Below are 18,659 nucleotides of genomic sequence, written 5' to 3' on the forward strand. Positions count from 1 at the left end.
ATTAAAAATTTGCCTATTGATTATATTAAAAATTGACTATTTTATTGTTTTCAGAGAAATTTATACTAAGTTTCAGGGTCTTTTCAGATGCAGAAACTGTTCCTTACAGTTTCTTCGTAAATAACAGTTCCTGTTAGATCAAAAGCATGTAGTGGGCATATAGTTGTGTGTTTTGTGTGCTGGTGACTGAGGTGACTCCCCAGAATGCAGTGATGGATGCCATTGCGGTGCTGAGGTCATTGCTCAGTTGTTTGGGACTATGGGGTTTTTTTCCCTGTTCTGTTTAAATCATAGGAATAACATCAGAGGTACTTCAAAAGGAAAGATGTAAGCCAGTGTAATCTTCTTTGTAACTCCACTAACAGCTGTTCACAGAAACTCATGGTGCTTCCCTTGTTTGAATATTTCAAGCAGGTTTTTAAAAGGAGAAAGCCAAAAAGCTTCCAAAATGCACTGGCATTTAAGTAACTCTTTAGTCTAGCCCACTACTGATGGAAGTGAACAGCAGTGTATTGAGAGATTGCAAAGAATAGCTGCTGAATTTGACTTGTGTTCCTCTTTGCCTTGTTGGCAGATATTGATGAGTGTGCTGAAGGACGGCACTACTGTCGTGAGAACACCATGTGTGTGAATACCCCAGGATCCTTCATGTGTGTCTGCAAAACCGGCTACATCCGCATTGATGATTACTCATGTACAGGTAAGGGCTGTGTGTTTCTGCAAGGAAATAGCAGGATGGTGGTATTTAGGAGTACTGATATGATTCTTCTAAAGTTAATCTTTCTTGGAGTCACAGAACATAGTGACATGTTAAACAGAATAAACTCCATAATGTGGTACAGAAATCTAATGAATTTTAGAGATTATGTGTAGGTCATATTGTTTTCCTGAAATTGTAAAGTAGGCTGGATTGTCTTATGGGTCTGCACTGTTTTGGGTGCTGATTGAAAAGGTAAAGGGAGGAGACTGAAGAGGAAAATAAGTGAGCAAAAATAGTGCTGTTTTACTTGGTTTTCATGTTCCACACCAGTACAGCTTCTCTTGGATTATAGCAGCTCTTCTGCAAACTTTGGATGGAGTTAAATTTGGCACATATTAAGAGTGGCTGTGTCCTCATTCTGGACTCTCCAGGCTCAGTTCTCCCAAGTTCAGAGGGCAGGAGTTCTGCTTGCCTTGAACCACTGGACAGCATGGTCAGTCTTACCTCTGTATCTTCCCTTTTTGCTCTACTGCCAGGGAACGTGTTTGGTTCATAGTGACTTTCTGTCTTCTACTCTTCTTTCATTGCATGGTAATTTAGGGTTGTGGAATGAACATGGGACATCTGAAACAACCTTATGTATCAGACCCACTCTGAGTTCATTTATTTTTTCCCACAACATAGATAAAGAAAATATGAATTGATGATATGACATGTTTACTCAGTGAAAAAAATAGAATCCCTATTTTGTGTGCACAGAGTAACAAATTAGCTTTTTTTATAAAAGGCTTCATTTTTCAGTAAAGCGTTCTTGAAGTTTGTATTATCTAACAGAAATTGGCTATAAACGTATGAGAGTATTTGAAATGTGAAGGCAGCAATGTGAAATTAATTTCTGATTTTTTTCTGTCCATTGTGTCTTGGATTTTTAGCATTGATGATATGTCTTGGTACAGAAACAGCTTTTTATGATCTGGCATGATTTCCTTGCCCGAACATGCACAACACTCAGGGACGTGGATTTCAAATCACATCCATGTGATTTTTGTGAATGCTGTCTTACTTATACTTGTCATTCCTCTCATACATTGGCAAGCACTGTTTTACTGCAGTAAACCCACTTCTTGAAGGCCCAAGTTACAAAGCTTGCCCACAGGAGGTCCTTCCTGAAGCAGCCAGTATGTTTCTGATCATTCTCTTACATTTTCCACACTCTCCGCTGAGTAAAGAAATTGTTTCACTATCTCCTGAGTGTGAATATTGGGATTATTTTAGGACCAACTGTATCTAAATCTGTGGGATGCTTTTTCTGCTTGGCTTCCCTTAACTTGCTGTTCTGATAGAACTTTGCAAACAGTAAAGCATCACCAACTTTGCAGGGGCATTGGGTGCCTATAAGTATAATAAAGGTAGTTCTTGAGGGTCCTCACATTGCATTCCTTATACTTGCTGAAACATACTGTTATGAAATACAGAGTAGTTAAAGCTCTAGACAGTCAAACTTCTGTAAAAGGTGTTAGAAATCCATTTTAGATCCAACACCCCAAACTGAATATAGTTCCACATTTGTAAATCATAGTTTCCTGTGAAATCAGCCTGATGGGTGACAAAATGAATTATTTATTTTCCACCTTTGTCGATCAAGCTGGGAAAAGTCAATGCTAAAAAAGGAATTAGATGAAAAAGTTTTGTAAGATTTCAAATCATAAGACCTGCTAGGCCATCTGAGCTGTAAGTCATGCTGTGTATGCACGTCAAATACTCTATATGTATGAGCAATGCCACTTACTATTATTTGGGACCTGGAGTTTTTCTGAAGTTAAATTTTACATATTGAGTTTTGGGTACAGGCAGCCATGAGGATACAGTCCCTGCTGGATGATAGAATTTCAACGAATGGCAACCTAACATCATAAAGTGTATATGTCACAAAATAACTGCGTTATGTTTTCTGGTTCCACAACTATTGTGTGAGCACCTCCACTGTGGAGGCACTGGTTCATTACTTAAGTTAATATGTATTCAGAACTATGTTGGTGGGGTTGTGTAGTATGCACTTCTGTCCAAATCTCTCAGTACTCATGTACAAAGTCCAGTGCGCTTTGAATTTTGTCAATGTCTGCGATAAATGTATTAGTTATTCAACCCTCTTTTTCCCTCTGCAGAGTTTAAAGTTCTTAGCAAGTCTCTATTTGCCTTATTGGCAATTCTAGGTTTAGCTTTCCAACTGAAATATCAAAGAAACTGAGGAGGAGGCTGTTTTTTAATCCAGTTCAGGAATAACAAGAATAGGGCAAACAAGCAATAATTTACCCTTTGTGTTACTAAGTGTTAAAATTTTTAAACTATATTTCAGGTCACAATTTCTTGTAACGCTGTGTAATTTAATTCAGTTATGGAATTGTAGTTGTGCGTTAAATAGCTGCCACTATAAACTGGAGAGGAAGCTCTGGTAACAAATCCTTTGGAATATTACTGAGCAGGAAGAAAAATGTTCTGTAACTCGGCATTAATATGTCATTGTTTGTACAGGATAGCTGAATCCCTGAAAAAGATGTTGAAAAATTATGTGTGGACCTTGATTAGGCAGGTTATGATGTAACTGATGTCCACAACTTGCTGGCAGACTAACATACCTTATTGTTCCATCCTATGAACGTACATATAATTTAGCAGTCATTGATCAAAAGAGAAAAGAGCCATAAAATCAGTGACATTGAAGAGTTTTTCTCCTGTATGAGACATTTGAAAAGAAATCTGTGCTATCTATCTCTGTCAGAGTTGTGCACACAAAAGACTGATTTAGACAACCCATAGCTGCTTCCAAAACAGCTCCAGTTTCTTTTGTTTATTGCAAGTTTTACAATAGATCTGAATTACATTTTTATTTTCACAACAAAAGATGTAATGAAGACATCAATTTCAGGTATTATTTGTATTCATAGCAGAACTAAGATTCTCAGGGTTAGATTGAGTTAGTCACAACCGTGTTTACACAGAAATCTGTTGTTCATGACTGATTTTTATGTTCAGAAATCAATCATAGCTATGAGAAGGACAGACGACTTCTGAGTTGCACCCATATGCCAAATGGGTGCACAAACTGCAAATTAAAGTTATAAAAATATGCCCTGGGCTACCATGCTTTAGTATCCTACAATGATATCGTCTCATTCGCCTTCCACTTTGCTTTCCAGAAGCTGGGATGTAATGATGTTGTGCCAGGGGAAGGAAGGTAGATAATGGCATGAGTCTCTGCTGGGGTAGTTTTATATGTGCACTAGTGTGCTGCTGTACTGTCACTGTTAACTGGGATCAGATCAGGATGCTTTAATTATTTTCTGAAATAGTAATATTCACATCTTTGCATGGGACTACAGAAATGCATGTACTGTTTTCTTGGCTTTAAAAAAGAAAGTTTGACTTCTGGAAACAAGGAAGAACACAGCGTCACCTCCAGTCTTTCAGGGTGCTTTGTAATTTGCAGCTGGTAGCATTGCTCTGAGCAGTGTAGAGGCTAGGAAATGAGAAATGAGAGCTCTCTTTTTCTCACTGTGGCTCATACCACAGTGAATGGTCAATCATGTTTAGTCTCAACAGCTGTCTTTAGTTGTCTCCTTTGGGACCACTCACCTAACTGAGTAATACAACAAAAATTGAAGAGAAGATGCAAGACCCTGTGAGACTTAGTCCCTCCTCTGGAGACTGTATTAAGGCAGAGGAAGGTGCATTCCCTGATCTGGAGAAGCCATGGATATCCTGAGCCTCAGATGGCTTTTAAGGCTCTGATTATGTGCAAAATCATGGGCCACCTTTTATTTATTTTTTTGCTTTCCATTTGGGATAAAAGGGGGAAGTTGCTCTAATGGGAATGCTGGCAGTGTGTTCTGCCTCTCCTGGGGTTTGGAGTCACTGAGATGATGTGGGTGAGGTAATGCAGCTGATGTTGCCCTCTCAGAGACCTCCTGAGGTCTCATGCTTCACATTTGGTAGCACTGGAGGGGCAAGTGTGGGTGCTCTTCAGGACAGTATATTCAGTTCTCCCTGTGCCTGAGGTCTGGGCAAGATGATGTATGCCCTTCTTCCAGTCAGTCGTTTGAAGTGTTAGTATAGGAGCCAGAATCTCTGAATTAATGTTTGCACATGCTGTTTTATGGAGTTTATGAAATTATGTATTACATATTTCTGGTAGGTTTTTTTTCTGTTTGTGTTTTGTGGTTTGTTAGGGTTTGGTTTTGGGGGTTTTTTTGAGAGAAGTGAGTAATCTACAACTTTGTACCCAGACACCGGTAGTGAGACTTTGCAATTGTGCTGTACTTCAGCAGAAAATACATGTGAATTCTTAACTGATTAATTATTAAAAGCATACCAGGCATGTTGCAAGTTGTGGGCTACTTCTTCCAAGCATGCTCTAGCCAAATTAGCAATGATGTCCATTTGAGCTGTGTGGGACCACTGCCACATGTGGAGCTGAATGCTCACATACGTGTTTTAAGTGTCTGCAGACCATATAATGTTTTTTCATAACCACTTTTGTCAATCCATTTCAGATTATTTTGTCTTTCCTTTTAATTTTAACTTTAGCCAAGTCACGCTGATTTTTTGCCAGAAAATTTGGCAAGCCAAGTGGAGATTTTAAGTCTGTGAGACCGTTATTGTACTATTGTACAATAGTACTATATATTCTATTATATATTGTATTATAGCCTGGTACCATCACATTTGTGCTCCTGGGTTTGTTTTCTGACTTCTAAAGAAAATGGTGAAGGATTTTTATATAACATCTCATCATTATGTTGGGTACATTTGGGGTTGTTTTTCTTCAGAGTGAAAATAGAAGAGATTAGGCAGTTCTTTAGAATCGTAGAATGGTTTGGGTTGGAAATGACTTGGAAGACCATTAGTTCCACACTTCTGCCATGAGAAGGGACAGTTTCCACTAGATTGGGTTGCTCAAAGCCCACAGCTTTGGTCTTTGGCCTTTTTGACTTGGTCATATGGCAAAAAAAAACTACTCAAAGCAATGAGGAGTATGTTGAATTCACCAGGCAATAGCTAAGTGTATCCAGCTGGACTTCCCTCCTCCTCTGCCCCAGCCTATGTTTCTTTCTGAGTCTCAAAGATTTTCCTAACAACATTTTTCTGAAAATGGTGTCAATGCATTCAGCAGCATTTATTTTCTGTGATAGCCTCTCACAGTAAACTGAAGTCTAATAATAGTTTTCACATAAATTACCAAGAAACATGGTTGTAGTAAGTTGAGTGACACCTGAAATGTTAATTCTTGGGCATACTGGCAGCTCTGCGTATTTTGCAAATCAAATTAAATCACAAAATCTGTTGCAAATTGGAAGGAATTCCAAGATCAACGTTAAAATAATTAAGAGTCTGGGGAGATTGATTTGACATATGGAAAAGATTTAAGGAGAAAACTACACATTTAGCTGCATAACAATGACGAATGTGCATAAAGTAGGGATTATGATAACATTAATACTAATTAATAGTTACTTGTGAGGTTTCAATAGTAAGAGGAAAATGTAGGGGAAAGTACTGGCCTGCAGATACGTGGCCAATACCTTTTGACATTAGTTTTTCAAGTCTGACCCATGGTTTTTACTCTCTAGTGATGCTGTGGGATGACTGGAAAAATTCCCCTTGACATAATGCATAGAGAACTGATTGCCACGCTTAGCTCATTCAGCTCTCACATTTCTGATACTCTTTTGTCCACCTTTCTGCCATTTTTCCCATGCAGACATTAATGTTTTCCAGCTGGCTACATAAGTGGGATTAATTTTACATTTGCTTTGCCCATAGCAATCAAAACTGTGTCTTTCCTAAGCTCTCCTGTTGGCTCTATTCTTCTGGCTATCTGTGACTTATAAACAACCTAGACATCTGCTTGGAGTTCAGCTAATGTCAGTAGTGATGTCCATGCTTAAGAATAACACCTTTTGGTTTGGTATTTTGCTCCTTTTTTTTCATATAGAGTGTAGCTAAAGTTTGGGTCTTGCCTCCTTTTCATTCATTAATGCTTTGTTCACAATATAACTCTTTTTAGGGTGCTTATGAGAAAACAGAGGTGCTGTCTTTGCAGTGCAAATGCATTCCATCCTTATCCCCTAAGAGCAGATTCCTCCACTTTGGGAACCAGCAGTCTGGTCTCTGGAAGGACTTTAAAATTCCAGTTATAAGGACATGCAACTTCATTGGAATTACAGCTCATACCATTTGTAATTCAGATGCTCAGATTATCAAGACTTCAGCTTTTAGCCCAGTTGTTATCCTCTGTTTCTTGCAAGCTACATTTATTTTTTGAGGGGAAATACAGTCCCTGTCACATGGGGTTTTTTATTAACATAGTACTCTGACACACTTTGGAAAAATGATTCCTCTTGGCATCTAGAAACTCAAGTTCATAAAAGTGCATCTGCCTCTGGGCTTCTGTTCAGATTTCATTGGTTTATTCTTGACTTATAAATCCATCAATTGTTTGGGATATAAACAGTCTGAGAAATCTCGTACTTTTTTCTATCCTGTGCAGTAGAAGTGAAGGTTAATGGCAGGGAGATTTGAGAAAAAGTTTTGTTGAATTTCTTGTGAGAATGCTGAAGGTAAAATCCATCTTTATTCCCTAGAGCACATACCAATTCACATATTCAGGAAAAGTTAATTTCTGGGTTCTGATGTGAGGTTTGTATCAGTTGGTACAAAATGGTCCTACCCATTGGTAGGATTTCAGCTACTTGTGAAGTGTGGGTATTTTCCAATATCATGTATTGCTAGCTTTTCTTTTTTCAACTCAACATTTCAGTTCCCAAAAATTAGTTTTGAAAACTGAAAAGGAATACCTTTATGTATTTAAAGTGATAAATCTAGCTTATATGTGAGGCATGTGTGCTGTGTTTTAGCACCAACACTAATCTCTTCTAAGAGTAATGTAGTTGTCTGAGTTTCCATGGACAAAAGCTAGGGTAAGACTGAAGTAATCCAGAGTTGAATGAAGTCATCCATCTTCTGTTTAAAGCTGCATGCTTGTCCTAAGTTAAAGTATAAAATTTGCCTGCTTTTTCAGACACACAAGTGTATCCACAAGTCATCCTGAAGGTAATAAGAACTCATAGTGCTTAGTACTTTGATAAATGAGACCACATTTTAATAAGTGATTAAATATGGCCTCAGCTTCATTCAGCACTGATGTATGCCCTTTACCCTTCACTGCTGCAAAGAAGTTAAAAAAATAGAATGTTACCTCAGAGGAGTCATAGGCTTATAGTGTCCCAACTTGGGTACATGAAAATGCTGTAATGTGAGAAATAACAATAAAAAGCTAATTTCTTCCTGTTTATTTCCCTTGACGTATTTTTGATGAATTCAGCAACATTCAAGTTTTTCTCAAGTTCTGCAGCTTATGGAGAAGCTGAGTTCATTGGCAGTGCTTAAATAAAGGCAGAATAATTGCTCAGTATGGTGCAAGGGACAGAGCAATAAACAAGCATACTGACAGAGGCTGGTTGTAACATCACTGTACTGACATACCACAGCTTGACTAAGGAAGTGTTTTAGTCAGCAAACCACTGGAGAATATATGATGTGGGCAAATGAACCATCTGTCTCCCCATCTCCAGTTTTGGTTACACCCCCACCCCAGTTACGTTAGAAGTAATGTGTACGGGCATTATCACACGGGGCAATGCAAACTCCTCGGAGGCAGTGGTGTCCAGGGTTGCTGTTAGTAATAAGCACTGTAGAAGTCAGCTTGTGTCCATGGAGCCTTTTTAACTCAAAGCCTATTTGATTCTGGTTTCTATTACTTGGCCCAGTTTCCATTCTGCTTTGTAGTATGTCAGCCTACACAAAGCTCTCAATCTTCTTTGAGGATAAATTCTCTCCAATATCCACTTCCTAGCAGTACGATAATTCACAAAGCTAATAAAGGAATGATCGCTCAGACTGAGCTTGTTGCTATGCAACCACATTACTAAGATAACAACACAAGTAATTTTTATATATCTGCTGTATCTTATACAACTGAACTCAATTATGCTTTATTTGGATTGAATCAGATTATCCTTGGCAACTTAGTTTGGAGTCTGTTTCAACTTGGAATGAGAACTTTTTTTTCCTAGACGATAATTTTTAGGTCCCATCTTCTCCTTGGTTACTGACCCAGTTCATGACAACTGTTCATCTAGCTATGCAATTATAGCAGGATGGATTCCTCAGCTAATCAAAATACAGCGCATTTTTAAAGGGTCCTTGGTAGAACATGATTTGAGTTGTTAAACAGAAAATGTATTCCCTTGACAATGATGTGAATGCATGATTTTCAGTGCTAAATACTTAATTCTTTTACATAAATATTTTTACCAAGTATTTATTTATATTTATTATTTACATATTTATTTGATATATGTGTGTGTGCATGTATGTGCTTATCTATATATCTATCAATGCACTATATGGCATGGATTCCCTATTGGCCTTGGGAGCAAAGGTTGGTAAATGGTGTTATATCAAAAGCAGTCTCAATTTGGCATTTCTACAATTTCTGTATTCGGTTTAAAATTTATCTTTCTGCAGAAGCATACATCAGAATTGATTATTCTGTTCTACAAGGAATAATTTATTTTGCATTCTTCGTGCAGTGAGGAATTTTTCAATAAATTAAAGGAGCTCTAGAATAGAACTGAGAATATACTCAGCTTACAGCTAACTCAGAAAAAAGTGAAACCTTTTCTTTTAAATGTAAAAAATTGAAATTACTGTATTTCCAAGCATTGATGTTGCTTAATATTTATATCACAGCATTAGGACAGACATCCAGTGTACCTCATTTTTCTCAGTGTTCTGAAGCACTCTACAGCTTTTCAATCACTCAGCATCCCTTGTCAGCTTCTACAGTGCAGTTATGTGCTGTGTCAGTACAATATGATTGGAAAGTAGAAGTGTAGGAGTACAGCAAAATTAACACAGTATATTGTAAAAAATAGAAAATCTGACAAATAATGCAGCACTAAATGAATTATTAATTCCTGAGGTAATTACATTGACCCTTTAGTTTAGAATTTTGCTGACATTGACGCAGGAGGTGGCATTTAGTTTGCAATTAAGACACTCTTTTGTCTAAACTCACATTCTAATCAACAGAGGTCAAGAATTCAGCTGGACCCAACACAGTTATCTATTTACAGGTTTGAGGCAATCACCATGATAGGATTAGCAGATCCAACCCAAGACCTTGATTCATTTCAGCATGACATCTCTTCACAGCTGGACCTCCCCTGGCCTGTCCTCCTGTGGATGATCACAGGCTGTGACAGATAGACTGCACAGATCAGGAAACACAGTAGGCAGCCTTGAGGACAGTTTGTTTGAAGTCATAAGGATCTTTCTGGCTCAGGAGATGGGAATCTGCTGCTGTCTCACTGAGCAAGCCAGAAGTGAGGGAAGTTGGATGGCTCACATCTATCATGTCTGAGCCAGCTGGTGATTGTCTCATGCTGGGAGACTGTTGCCTGCTCTCAGAGGGACTCCAGCCAAGGTCAGTGAGAGACTGGAGCTACTGCAGGAAGCAAGTTCCTTTTAAAGAAGGAACAGTGGGGTTATTTAAGGTTATGTGATCATGCTATATTGAAGTCAGTGGTTTTCTACACATTCACAGTAAGTTGTCTATAGCCATGATACCATTTAGCTGGGGTTTCAGGGTAGTGGATACTGCTGGCAGTATATGGGTATCATGTCTGTCTTTTGGCATTCTACTGTCAAAAAAACATTTATAATCTAAGACAACATAGTTTTTAGAAAAGACAGAGGGTAAGAAAGCTAACTTCCAACACTGTTAAGGGGAGACATAATATTTTTTAATATTGTCCAGGGCTTCAGAAGCCTTTTCTTTTAATATTATAGTTGCAAGCTTTTTCTTTGAATGAATATGGAAGATTCCTGTTTTGATAGATAGGAATTTCTGAATTATTTCAGTTCAGAAAATCTATGAGCATGGAAACCTTTAATTCCTTACAGTTTGATTCCTACTGTATGCCACATGGTGCATTTTCTAATCACTGACTCCTGAAAGAACTTAGAAGTGTCCTTTGTTTTTCATGAAATGTTTATGAGAGATTATTCTGGTTTATGATAATGGAAGACTATTTCCTTAACTCCTGTTTTATACTGTCAGTCATTGCAATTTAGTATGTCATCTTCTGTGACAGTTTGTCTCTGCAGTAGTTCCCTATCAATATTGCTACCTTTTGTCAATCTTTTGGACTGATGATTATTGACCTACAAAACCTTGTACTTGACCACACCAAACTGCTCTCTTGTAGCAGAGGCCCCTTGACCACAGCAGGATTTGCATCCTTCCTAGTCTTTCTTTGCGCCCAGAATTACACTGAAGTCTACCTTGAAATGCACAAAGTAAACATACTGGATTGATCCACTTCACTGACTCATCCAGTGTCTGTGTTCCTATGTGTAGTCCCAAAGAATGATTTATATTTTTAGTTTTGCATCTAACTTCTGGTTCACACTGAAATGTGCTGATGATTCTGCAGCCAGGCTGTGGTTGGTCATGCACAAATGCATAGTGTGCAGGTTGAGTTCTCACTTCCTCTGCCCTTCTGATTTTGTCTAAAACTAGTTTCAGTTCCTGTATTTGCTCTGTCAGTGTTTGCCAGCTTGTGTAAATGGATAAAGGCAACAGAGTCTTTGGCAAGACCTCTCCACAGCACTCAAAAAGAGTGGCTCAACAAGAGGGAACAAATACTACCTACTGAGATAATATGTTGGCCATCCTTAGGGTTGTGATCTCCTAATGCCTCAAGGAAGACCAGTGAAATCATCATCAGTAACTTGAAAAAAATCACATTTATACAAAGGCAGCCATTGCTGTCTGTGTTGTGCTGCTGTACAATATAATCCTAAGGGGTTTGGGTGAAATCTCACTTTTGTTAGTGAATCTGCATTTTGTGAGGTAATGTTTCTGAAAGTACTGTGTCTATCAAAGATACTTCATATTTTTCCTGAGGACATTATTAGTACACAAAACTCACAGAGCTGTTCTGTTTTGGTTTTTTAAAAGAAAATGCTAGTGGGTTTGTTGCAGCATCTTCAAGACTGAACTAGAAAACTGAAAATCAAAATTCTTTCTGGAACGGTAATCAATTTACCTTCTTAAAACCATGCCCTTTACTGTTCATGTAGTCAGCTGTGCAAAAATTAACATACCCCCACATCATCAAATAACAAAAAAACCTTTGAATATATCAATGTTTGTATCAAGGACCAAGAGTTCTCTCAACAAGCTTAGCAATAAAATAGGAAGCTGCTCCAACTAAATGGTTCGCAGGAGTTTTTGTGGGAGTATTTCTTTCATTCTGACAAGCTTCCAAATAATCTCAAAAAGACACTATCTGCTTATTTCTGTTGTTATATGCTGCAGTCTTTTCACATCCTCCAAAATATTTTATTTGGGGAAATGGTGCAAGGAATTGTATATATTCCATCTTTTTAAAGTAAAAGTTATTTTAGAGAAAACACATGCAGTAAGCTAGCTTGATTAGCCTGTAACTTGCACTGCTCAAAATAAAAAGTCACTGTTGTCTTCTGTAGCTGTTCTTTAAAATTGTCACAAGAAAGCATTTAGAATTAAGTATCTAAATGTTTTATCTTTTTGTTTTTTCAATTCATGTTTGCTTTAGGAATGAGCATTTTTAAAAAATATCAATGTCCTTATTTATTTAGATTTTATTCCTTCATTATATTTACCTGTTTGAGTGTGTCTCCCTTCCAATTTACTTTGAATGAGGCACAGAATATAATCATGCATAGTTATTTTCTAACGCAAAATAATATTAGAGTGGTAGACTGCTTAATCATGCAATAAAAGATGAATTTATACTGTCCCAAATATCTGTCTTGGCAGAAATTTGAACTAATTTGTAAATACTTTGTAAGTTAATGTCCAAGTCACATGGAAATGGAGATTTGGGCTGGACTGACAAAGATAAGTAGCTCTGAGTCACACAGACCAATCACCAGGAAAAATATATTGTCAGCAAGAGTAATTACAGCAGGTAATTGTGTCATTTACCCTGTTACAGATGAGTAAATGTGATGAGTTTGAAGCACACCAGCTGTTAACTTCGATGTTTAGGATTTGGAAACCTGTAGTAGAGTCTTTTAATGACAGTGCATTTAAAGAAACAAAACGAAAGGTTTTGCACTGCTCGAAGTGGGGATAAATGACAGTGTTACTCAAGGTAAGACTGAATTCTAGAAAGGTGAGCACTCATCAAGAGTATCTGCTCTAATTTGTTCAAGTGGTTTTAAAATTTTGGAGTGTGCAAATATTTGGAAAGAAAAGTTTGTTACCTTGTTCCTAACTCTTCAGAAGGTAAAGTGGGTGAACTTAAATTCTGTCTGCATCATTTTAATGCCTGAGAAGTGAATAAAGTTGTCATTGGTGGTAGTCTGAACAGATATTACAGTCTGCTTTAAATACCTTGGGTTTACCTTAAAACACCTTCCATAGGATGAGCTTCATTTTAGATTTCAGCACTCCAGAGTTGTTCACAGCATCTCTGCTTAAATCATAACTTTTCCAAAGAGCAGATTTGTGAAGGAAGTAGGGTTACAGAGGTGAAGTCATTCTGGGATGATAGTAATAGTATCAAAATTAAATGTCTGGTCAAAGTTTACTTTCTTTTTAACTTCCTTGATTCTAAATACAGATTTTGACTTTTTTAGACCCGAACAATATTGTAGACTTCATAGCTGTGGTTTTGCTTGTTAGAATAATTCGTAGTGTCCTTAAACAAGACAGCAACTTTGGTAGCAGAACTTTTCAGATATGTGTGCTTTTCTAAGATGTGCTTATGCAAATATTTATTTATCAATATAAAAGACACATAAGTATCTTATAGGTATTCCAACTTTAATGATTTTATGATGTGTGTAAGTACAGAGGTAATTATTTGTAAGCTTGATAGACACTAGCAATTGAACTCTGGCAATAAAAACATGATGTAATCTGGAAAATTTACCCATGAAACAAGCTGGCCATTGTCAAGTTTCATACCGTTACAGCAGTGGGGGAGGGAAGGTGAGAGCACATTTCATTGCATCTCCTTTACTGTGCTGTGCAGCTTTTTGTGAGAATCAGTTCAGGCAGCTCTGCAGGTGATCTTCTGGCATCAAGGGCTCTATCTGAACTGCAGAGGCAGGAGCCCTTCATGGCTCTCAAGGCTGGGTGTGTGGGTTAGCTCCTCGCTGATCCTGCGCAGTGCTGGGCACGGGCTGTGCCATTCTCCCCAGGTGCTTCTGTGGCCAGGGGAGGCAGCTGGCATGCTTTGTTCATGAAGGACACATCTGCTGTGCTGTTTTGGTGTGCCTCTGTAAACCACCAGGGAGGATGAGTGCTAGGGAAAATGGGCTGTATCACTGGAGATGGTACCAAGGCTCACCAAAGGGAAAAGCAGCAATATTGCCTTACCTTACCATCACTGAAGTATAATTTTGTCCCTGTTTTTGAGTAGAGAATTCTCTTCAAAATCAGGTGAGCAATGTGTGAAGAAGGCCTCCTCTCCCTAGAGAGCTCAAGCATCTTGTCTTATCAAAAATAGTGCTGTCCTTTATAGACAGTGAGTGATCTGAGAGTCTTGAGTCACAGCACTGCCAGGGAGATGAGAGGAATTACTTAATGGATTAAGAATTCTCTGTTGCATGAGAAGAAAGAAAAAAAAGCCCATTTGTTTCCCAACATTTATGGTTAGGTAAGTTGCTCCAGGTTCCTGCAGACAAGAACAGATCAAAGCAGCAGCAGCATTTCATCCACCACTGTGGTGCCCTGCCAGGTAAGTGCTGACTTAGGTAATGGTGCTGTGATAACTGATTTTCCAGGAGCCCCTGAAATGTGTTGACAAACCCTGGCCACAATGCTATTCCAAAAAGAATAGAAGCAGCACCAGCTGTTTGTAGAGAGTTTTGAGAACATTACTGTTCTCTGGCAGTTTTGATTGCTGAGACATCTTTCTTCTATCACTTTGTGCATATCCACCTTCTGTTAACTTTGTGCTGAGAAAGTGTTCAGAGGTGTTTTTATTGAGCCTTCTGATCATGTGAGCAATCTGAAAGTTGTTGTTAATGAAATAGGAGAACAGGCAGCAAGTTGCCAGCCTCAACAGCAGTCAGGTTACTTTACAGCTTTTATTTGTGTAGCAGAAATATGTGTGGGAGGGAGGCCAAATATCCAGCGGGTATCTATTGCTAGTGGCAGACTTGTAATAACATGGAGCCTTTTAGTAAGGAAGCTGTAAATAAAAGGGTTGGAATTAGAAGAATTAAAATATACATTTTTCAGTTGGCTGAGGAAATGGTACTTGCAGCTCTAGTCTGACTGTTCTACTAGCAATAAACTAGGGAGCACCACTGGAGATGCAGAATTTACTATCACCACTTTTGACCACATAATGGAAGATATTGAAAGCATCAGTTTATCATAAGTGTCTGGGAGTTTTTGTATACAATAAAAGTTGGAATTAAGTAAGATTTACCTGGGAATAAATAGTGTATCTGGCTAGATTAAAAAAAAAAATTTAAAAAATTAATCTGTGAAGAAGGTCTGGAAAGTGTACTCAATGAAATACCTTTTAAAAGCTAGAAACCTCATTTTAAAATGTCACTGGTGAAAGATACTAAGAGATCAGTTTGAATTAAGGCAAAAAGAAGTGGGTGACAAGGTCCATGTCAAGGTCTAGACTGAAATCTCCTATGGTGGGATTTCAGAATAATTTTGCAGTTATGCTACAATCCTGCCATTGTAATCAGTAGGAATTACAGACATTCCTTTAGGGGAAACAGTTGGGTCTCTGCTAAATGCTTTAGAAAATCCTTCTCTTAAACTTTTCTGTTGAAGAGGGAATATACAAAATGGCAGACTTGAAAGAAAGTGGAGATTAATTAAAGCTTTTTTTAACTTCAGCTGTCAGGCAAAATATTCTTTAATATATTTACTCTGCCTAACTGGTTGAAAAGTATAGAAATTACAGGATGTTCCAGGATGTTCCACGGAGTAACACTGATTAATATTGCAATAGAAGCCTCCATAAGTGGAGTGTATTTTGTAAAAATATGTATTATTCCATGAAATTGGAAATTACAAAACACATTTTGAAGATGAATCTTAGGTGTGTTTAACAAAGTTGAAGGGATTTAATGAAGAGCTGTAGAGGAAGATGGAGGGAATAAGGGTAGGCCTGCCACAAAACATGTATTTTATCCATCAACTTGTCTTTTTTGTCTCAAACCATGAGTTTTACAGCTATTGCCCTTCTGATTCTCTCCCTGATCCTGCTGTGGGTGGGAGCAAGAGACTGCTCTACAGAAATTGTCGTTTATGACTGCACTGGAGAAAGAATTAGAAAATGAGGACCAAGAATAGCATGGATATATGGGAATATGTGAAGACAGAAATATATATGGGGATATATGAAGACAAAAATCAGTCAAGCAACAGGATTAGCAGGGAACAAACTCTTGCAGACCTGGCTTTTGGTGTCCCAAGCTTTGAACTGAAGCTGCTGGTGGTCATTAATGACTCAAGCATTAACTAAGGATAAACTGTGTGATGATAGCTCTCTATGAGTAATTAAAATACAGGTTTTATTTTGCATTTAAATTAAGAAATATCTACAGAAAAAATTGAGGGAATACTAATCAAAAATTTTAACATAAATATATGGAAAATATAAAATCATAGACTCTTTTAGGTTGGAAAAATCCTTTAAGATCGTGAAGTCCAACCCAGCACCACCAAGTCCTATGACCCTCTGCTAGAACTATGACCCAAAGTGCCACATACACATGCCTTTAAAATGCCTCCAGGGATGGTTACTCAAACACTTCAGTGGGCAGACAGTTCCAGTGCTTGACAACCCTTGCAGTGAAGAATATCTTTCTAGTATCCAATCTAAACCTCCAAGCACAACTTGAGGCCAGTTTCTCTTGTCCTGTTGCCTCTGCTTTGGAGATGAGACTGAGCCCTCACCTGTGTACTGCCTCCTGTCAGGTGGTGGTGGAGAAGGTCCTCCTTGGCCTCCTTTTTGTCAGGCTAAACAATCCCAGTTCCCTCAGACACTCCTCATAAAAATTGTTCTCTGGCCCCTTTACCAGTTTCAGTGCCCTTCTTTGGACACTTTCCAGCAAATAGTTCAATAAATTTACAGCATTTGCTCTTTAAAAATAGTGTGCATTTATTGCGATTTAAATTAACTCTGCCAATTAGAGTTTAAATGAGTTAATATGAAGTCTAAAAGGGATTAACCATCTGTCATTTCTCAAATGATCTTAATGGAATAAGTCTTCCATATTACATATAAAATTGCTACTAATTTTTGTCTTGTACATGAACTATAGGTGGAGGAAAAAACCCTTGTAATTAAGATAAACTGTAAGTGGGCATTTAAGTGTGTTGGCTATTGAGAATTCAAGTACATCTTGTCTGTTGTCACTGCCACATCAGATAGCCAGCTGGTCACCGTGGTTCTGCAGTCCTATACCAAATCAATGCAAAGGAGACAGAAGGCCAAAGTAATTTCAATTTTTTAATGCAGAGAGATCAAAAGGGAAAAATACCTAATATATTCTCTTTGTTTAAATTATTTAAATTTAATCTAGGTTCACAAGTTCTTTGCAGAGCAGTGAATATCTGTTGCATCATGTTACAAGATTACAATTGCAAGGATGTATTCTATTTAAATTTTTGGGAACTTTTATGCATTTCTGCACCTTAAAGATGATCTCAGCCCTTATTTTCCAATGTTGTTAGTGGATGGTTGAGGAAAACTGCCAGCATATTTTCCATCCCTAAGTAAGGGATGCAACTCAGTTGTCATTTCTATTTGCCATTGGATTGGATTATGATTATTTTTTTTTTCTTAGACCTTTTCAGAATCTGGATACACAAGGCAAATATTGGGAAGGCTCACAGTGTGCATGTAGGAAATTTTATACAGACATTTAGTTTTAATCATAAAATATGCAGTAGGAAGGATAGGGGCTGATGTTGCACAGGCGAATGAGGAGGCAGGTGCCACACCTTGTGGACAACATATTAAATTTTACTAAGTTCAGCAAGAATCTCTGCACAGATAAATTTGGAAAGACAGGTCCCCAGCTGTCACTGCACTGAGATGCATCACAGCATCTAGTAGGTCTGGATCCGTTTGCTCCACCAGTCTCACTCTATAGGGTGCAATACTTCACCCTAGATACCCTTCTGAAGTAAAGTTTTTCTCAAGCAAACAATATGGAATATTCTGAAATAATATTTCACAATAAATCCAAATAAAATAAAATTTTTCACCTTTCATATATTCTTCACATACACTGTATATGTATATGTGTTTATATATACATACATGTGTATAGGTATACACATACATTTGTATACCTATATATATGTATGTATGTGTATATATATATTTTTGGTGTGTGTATTTGCCCACACAAATATGCAAAAGTAAATTAATTGCATCATCACGTAATTTTTTGCCTTGTTGTCTGCATCCTAAGAACTATTTAATGAGACATACATAAGCACTTACTTTTACTGTTGTTCTTACCATGAGGCAATAGCAAATTTTGGAGTTAAAATTTCTTATCTAGAAAGATCTCATTCCAGAGGTAGTTTAGTCAATATAAATAAGAGTATTTAAAACTTCATTTGATTCCCAGAACAGAGCTGTTAGGAATTTCAGCACTTTTGAGCCTAAGTCCTGGACAGTGCAAAATGGATTTCAGATATATTAGATAATAAAGCTTTAGAATTCGCTGAAACCAATGCATTTGGTCTTTGTACATGATGTTTATGCAAGTTCAGGTTGGGAAATCATTAAAATTTCATTAAAATTTCTCCGCAAAAATAATTATCATTTCTTTCCCTCTGTAATATTAT

The 18,659-nt window shown here is 37.6% G+C and overlaps 1 protein-coding gene across 2 annotated transcripts in view; it reads left to right on the plus strand.

The window, feature by feature from the left end:
• Positions 1–18,659, plus strand: part of NELL2 (neural EGFL like 2) — a 134,988-nt gene that overhangs the window by 73,393 nt on the left and 42,936 nt on the right. For both annotated transcript variants that reach the window (XM_058021901.1, XM_058021902.1), the window contains exon 13: positions 575–700. In XM_058021901.1, the coding sequence (XP_057877884.1) occupies positions 575–700 (126 nt within the window). The remainder of the gene's footprint in view (positions 1–574; positions 701–18,659) is intronic.

Source organism: Melospiza georgiana, chromosome 4 (genome assembly GCF_028018845.1).
Source record: "Melospiza georgiana isolate bMelGeo1 chromosome 4, bMelGeo1.pri, whole genome shotgun sequence".
NCBI lineage: Eukaryota > Metazoa > Chordata > Aves > Passeriformes > Passerellidae > Melospiza > Melospiza georgiana.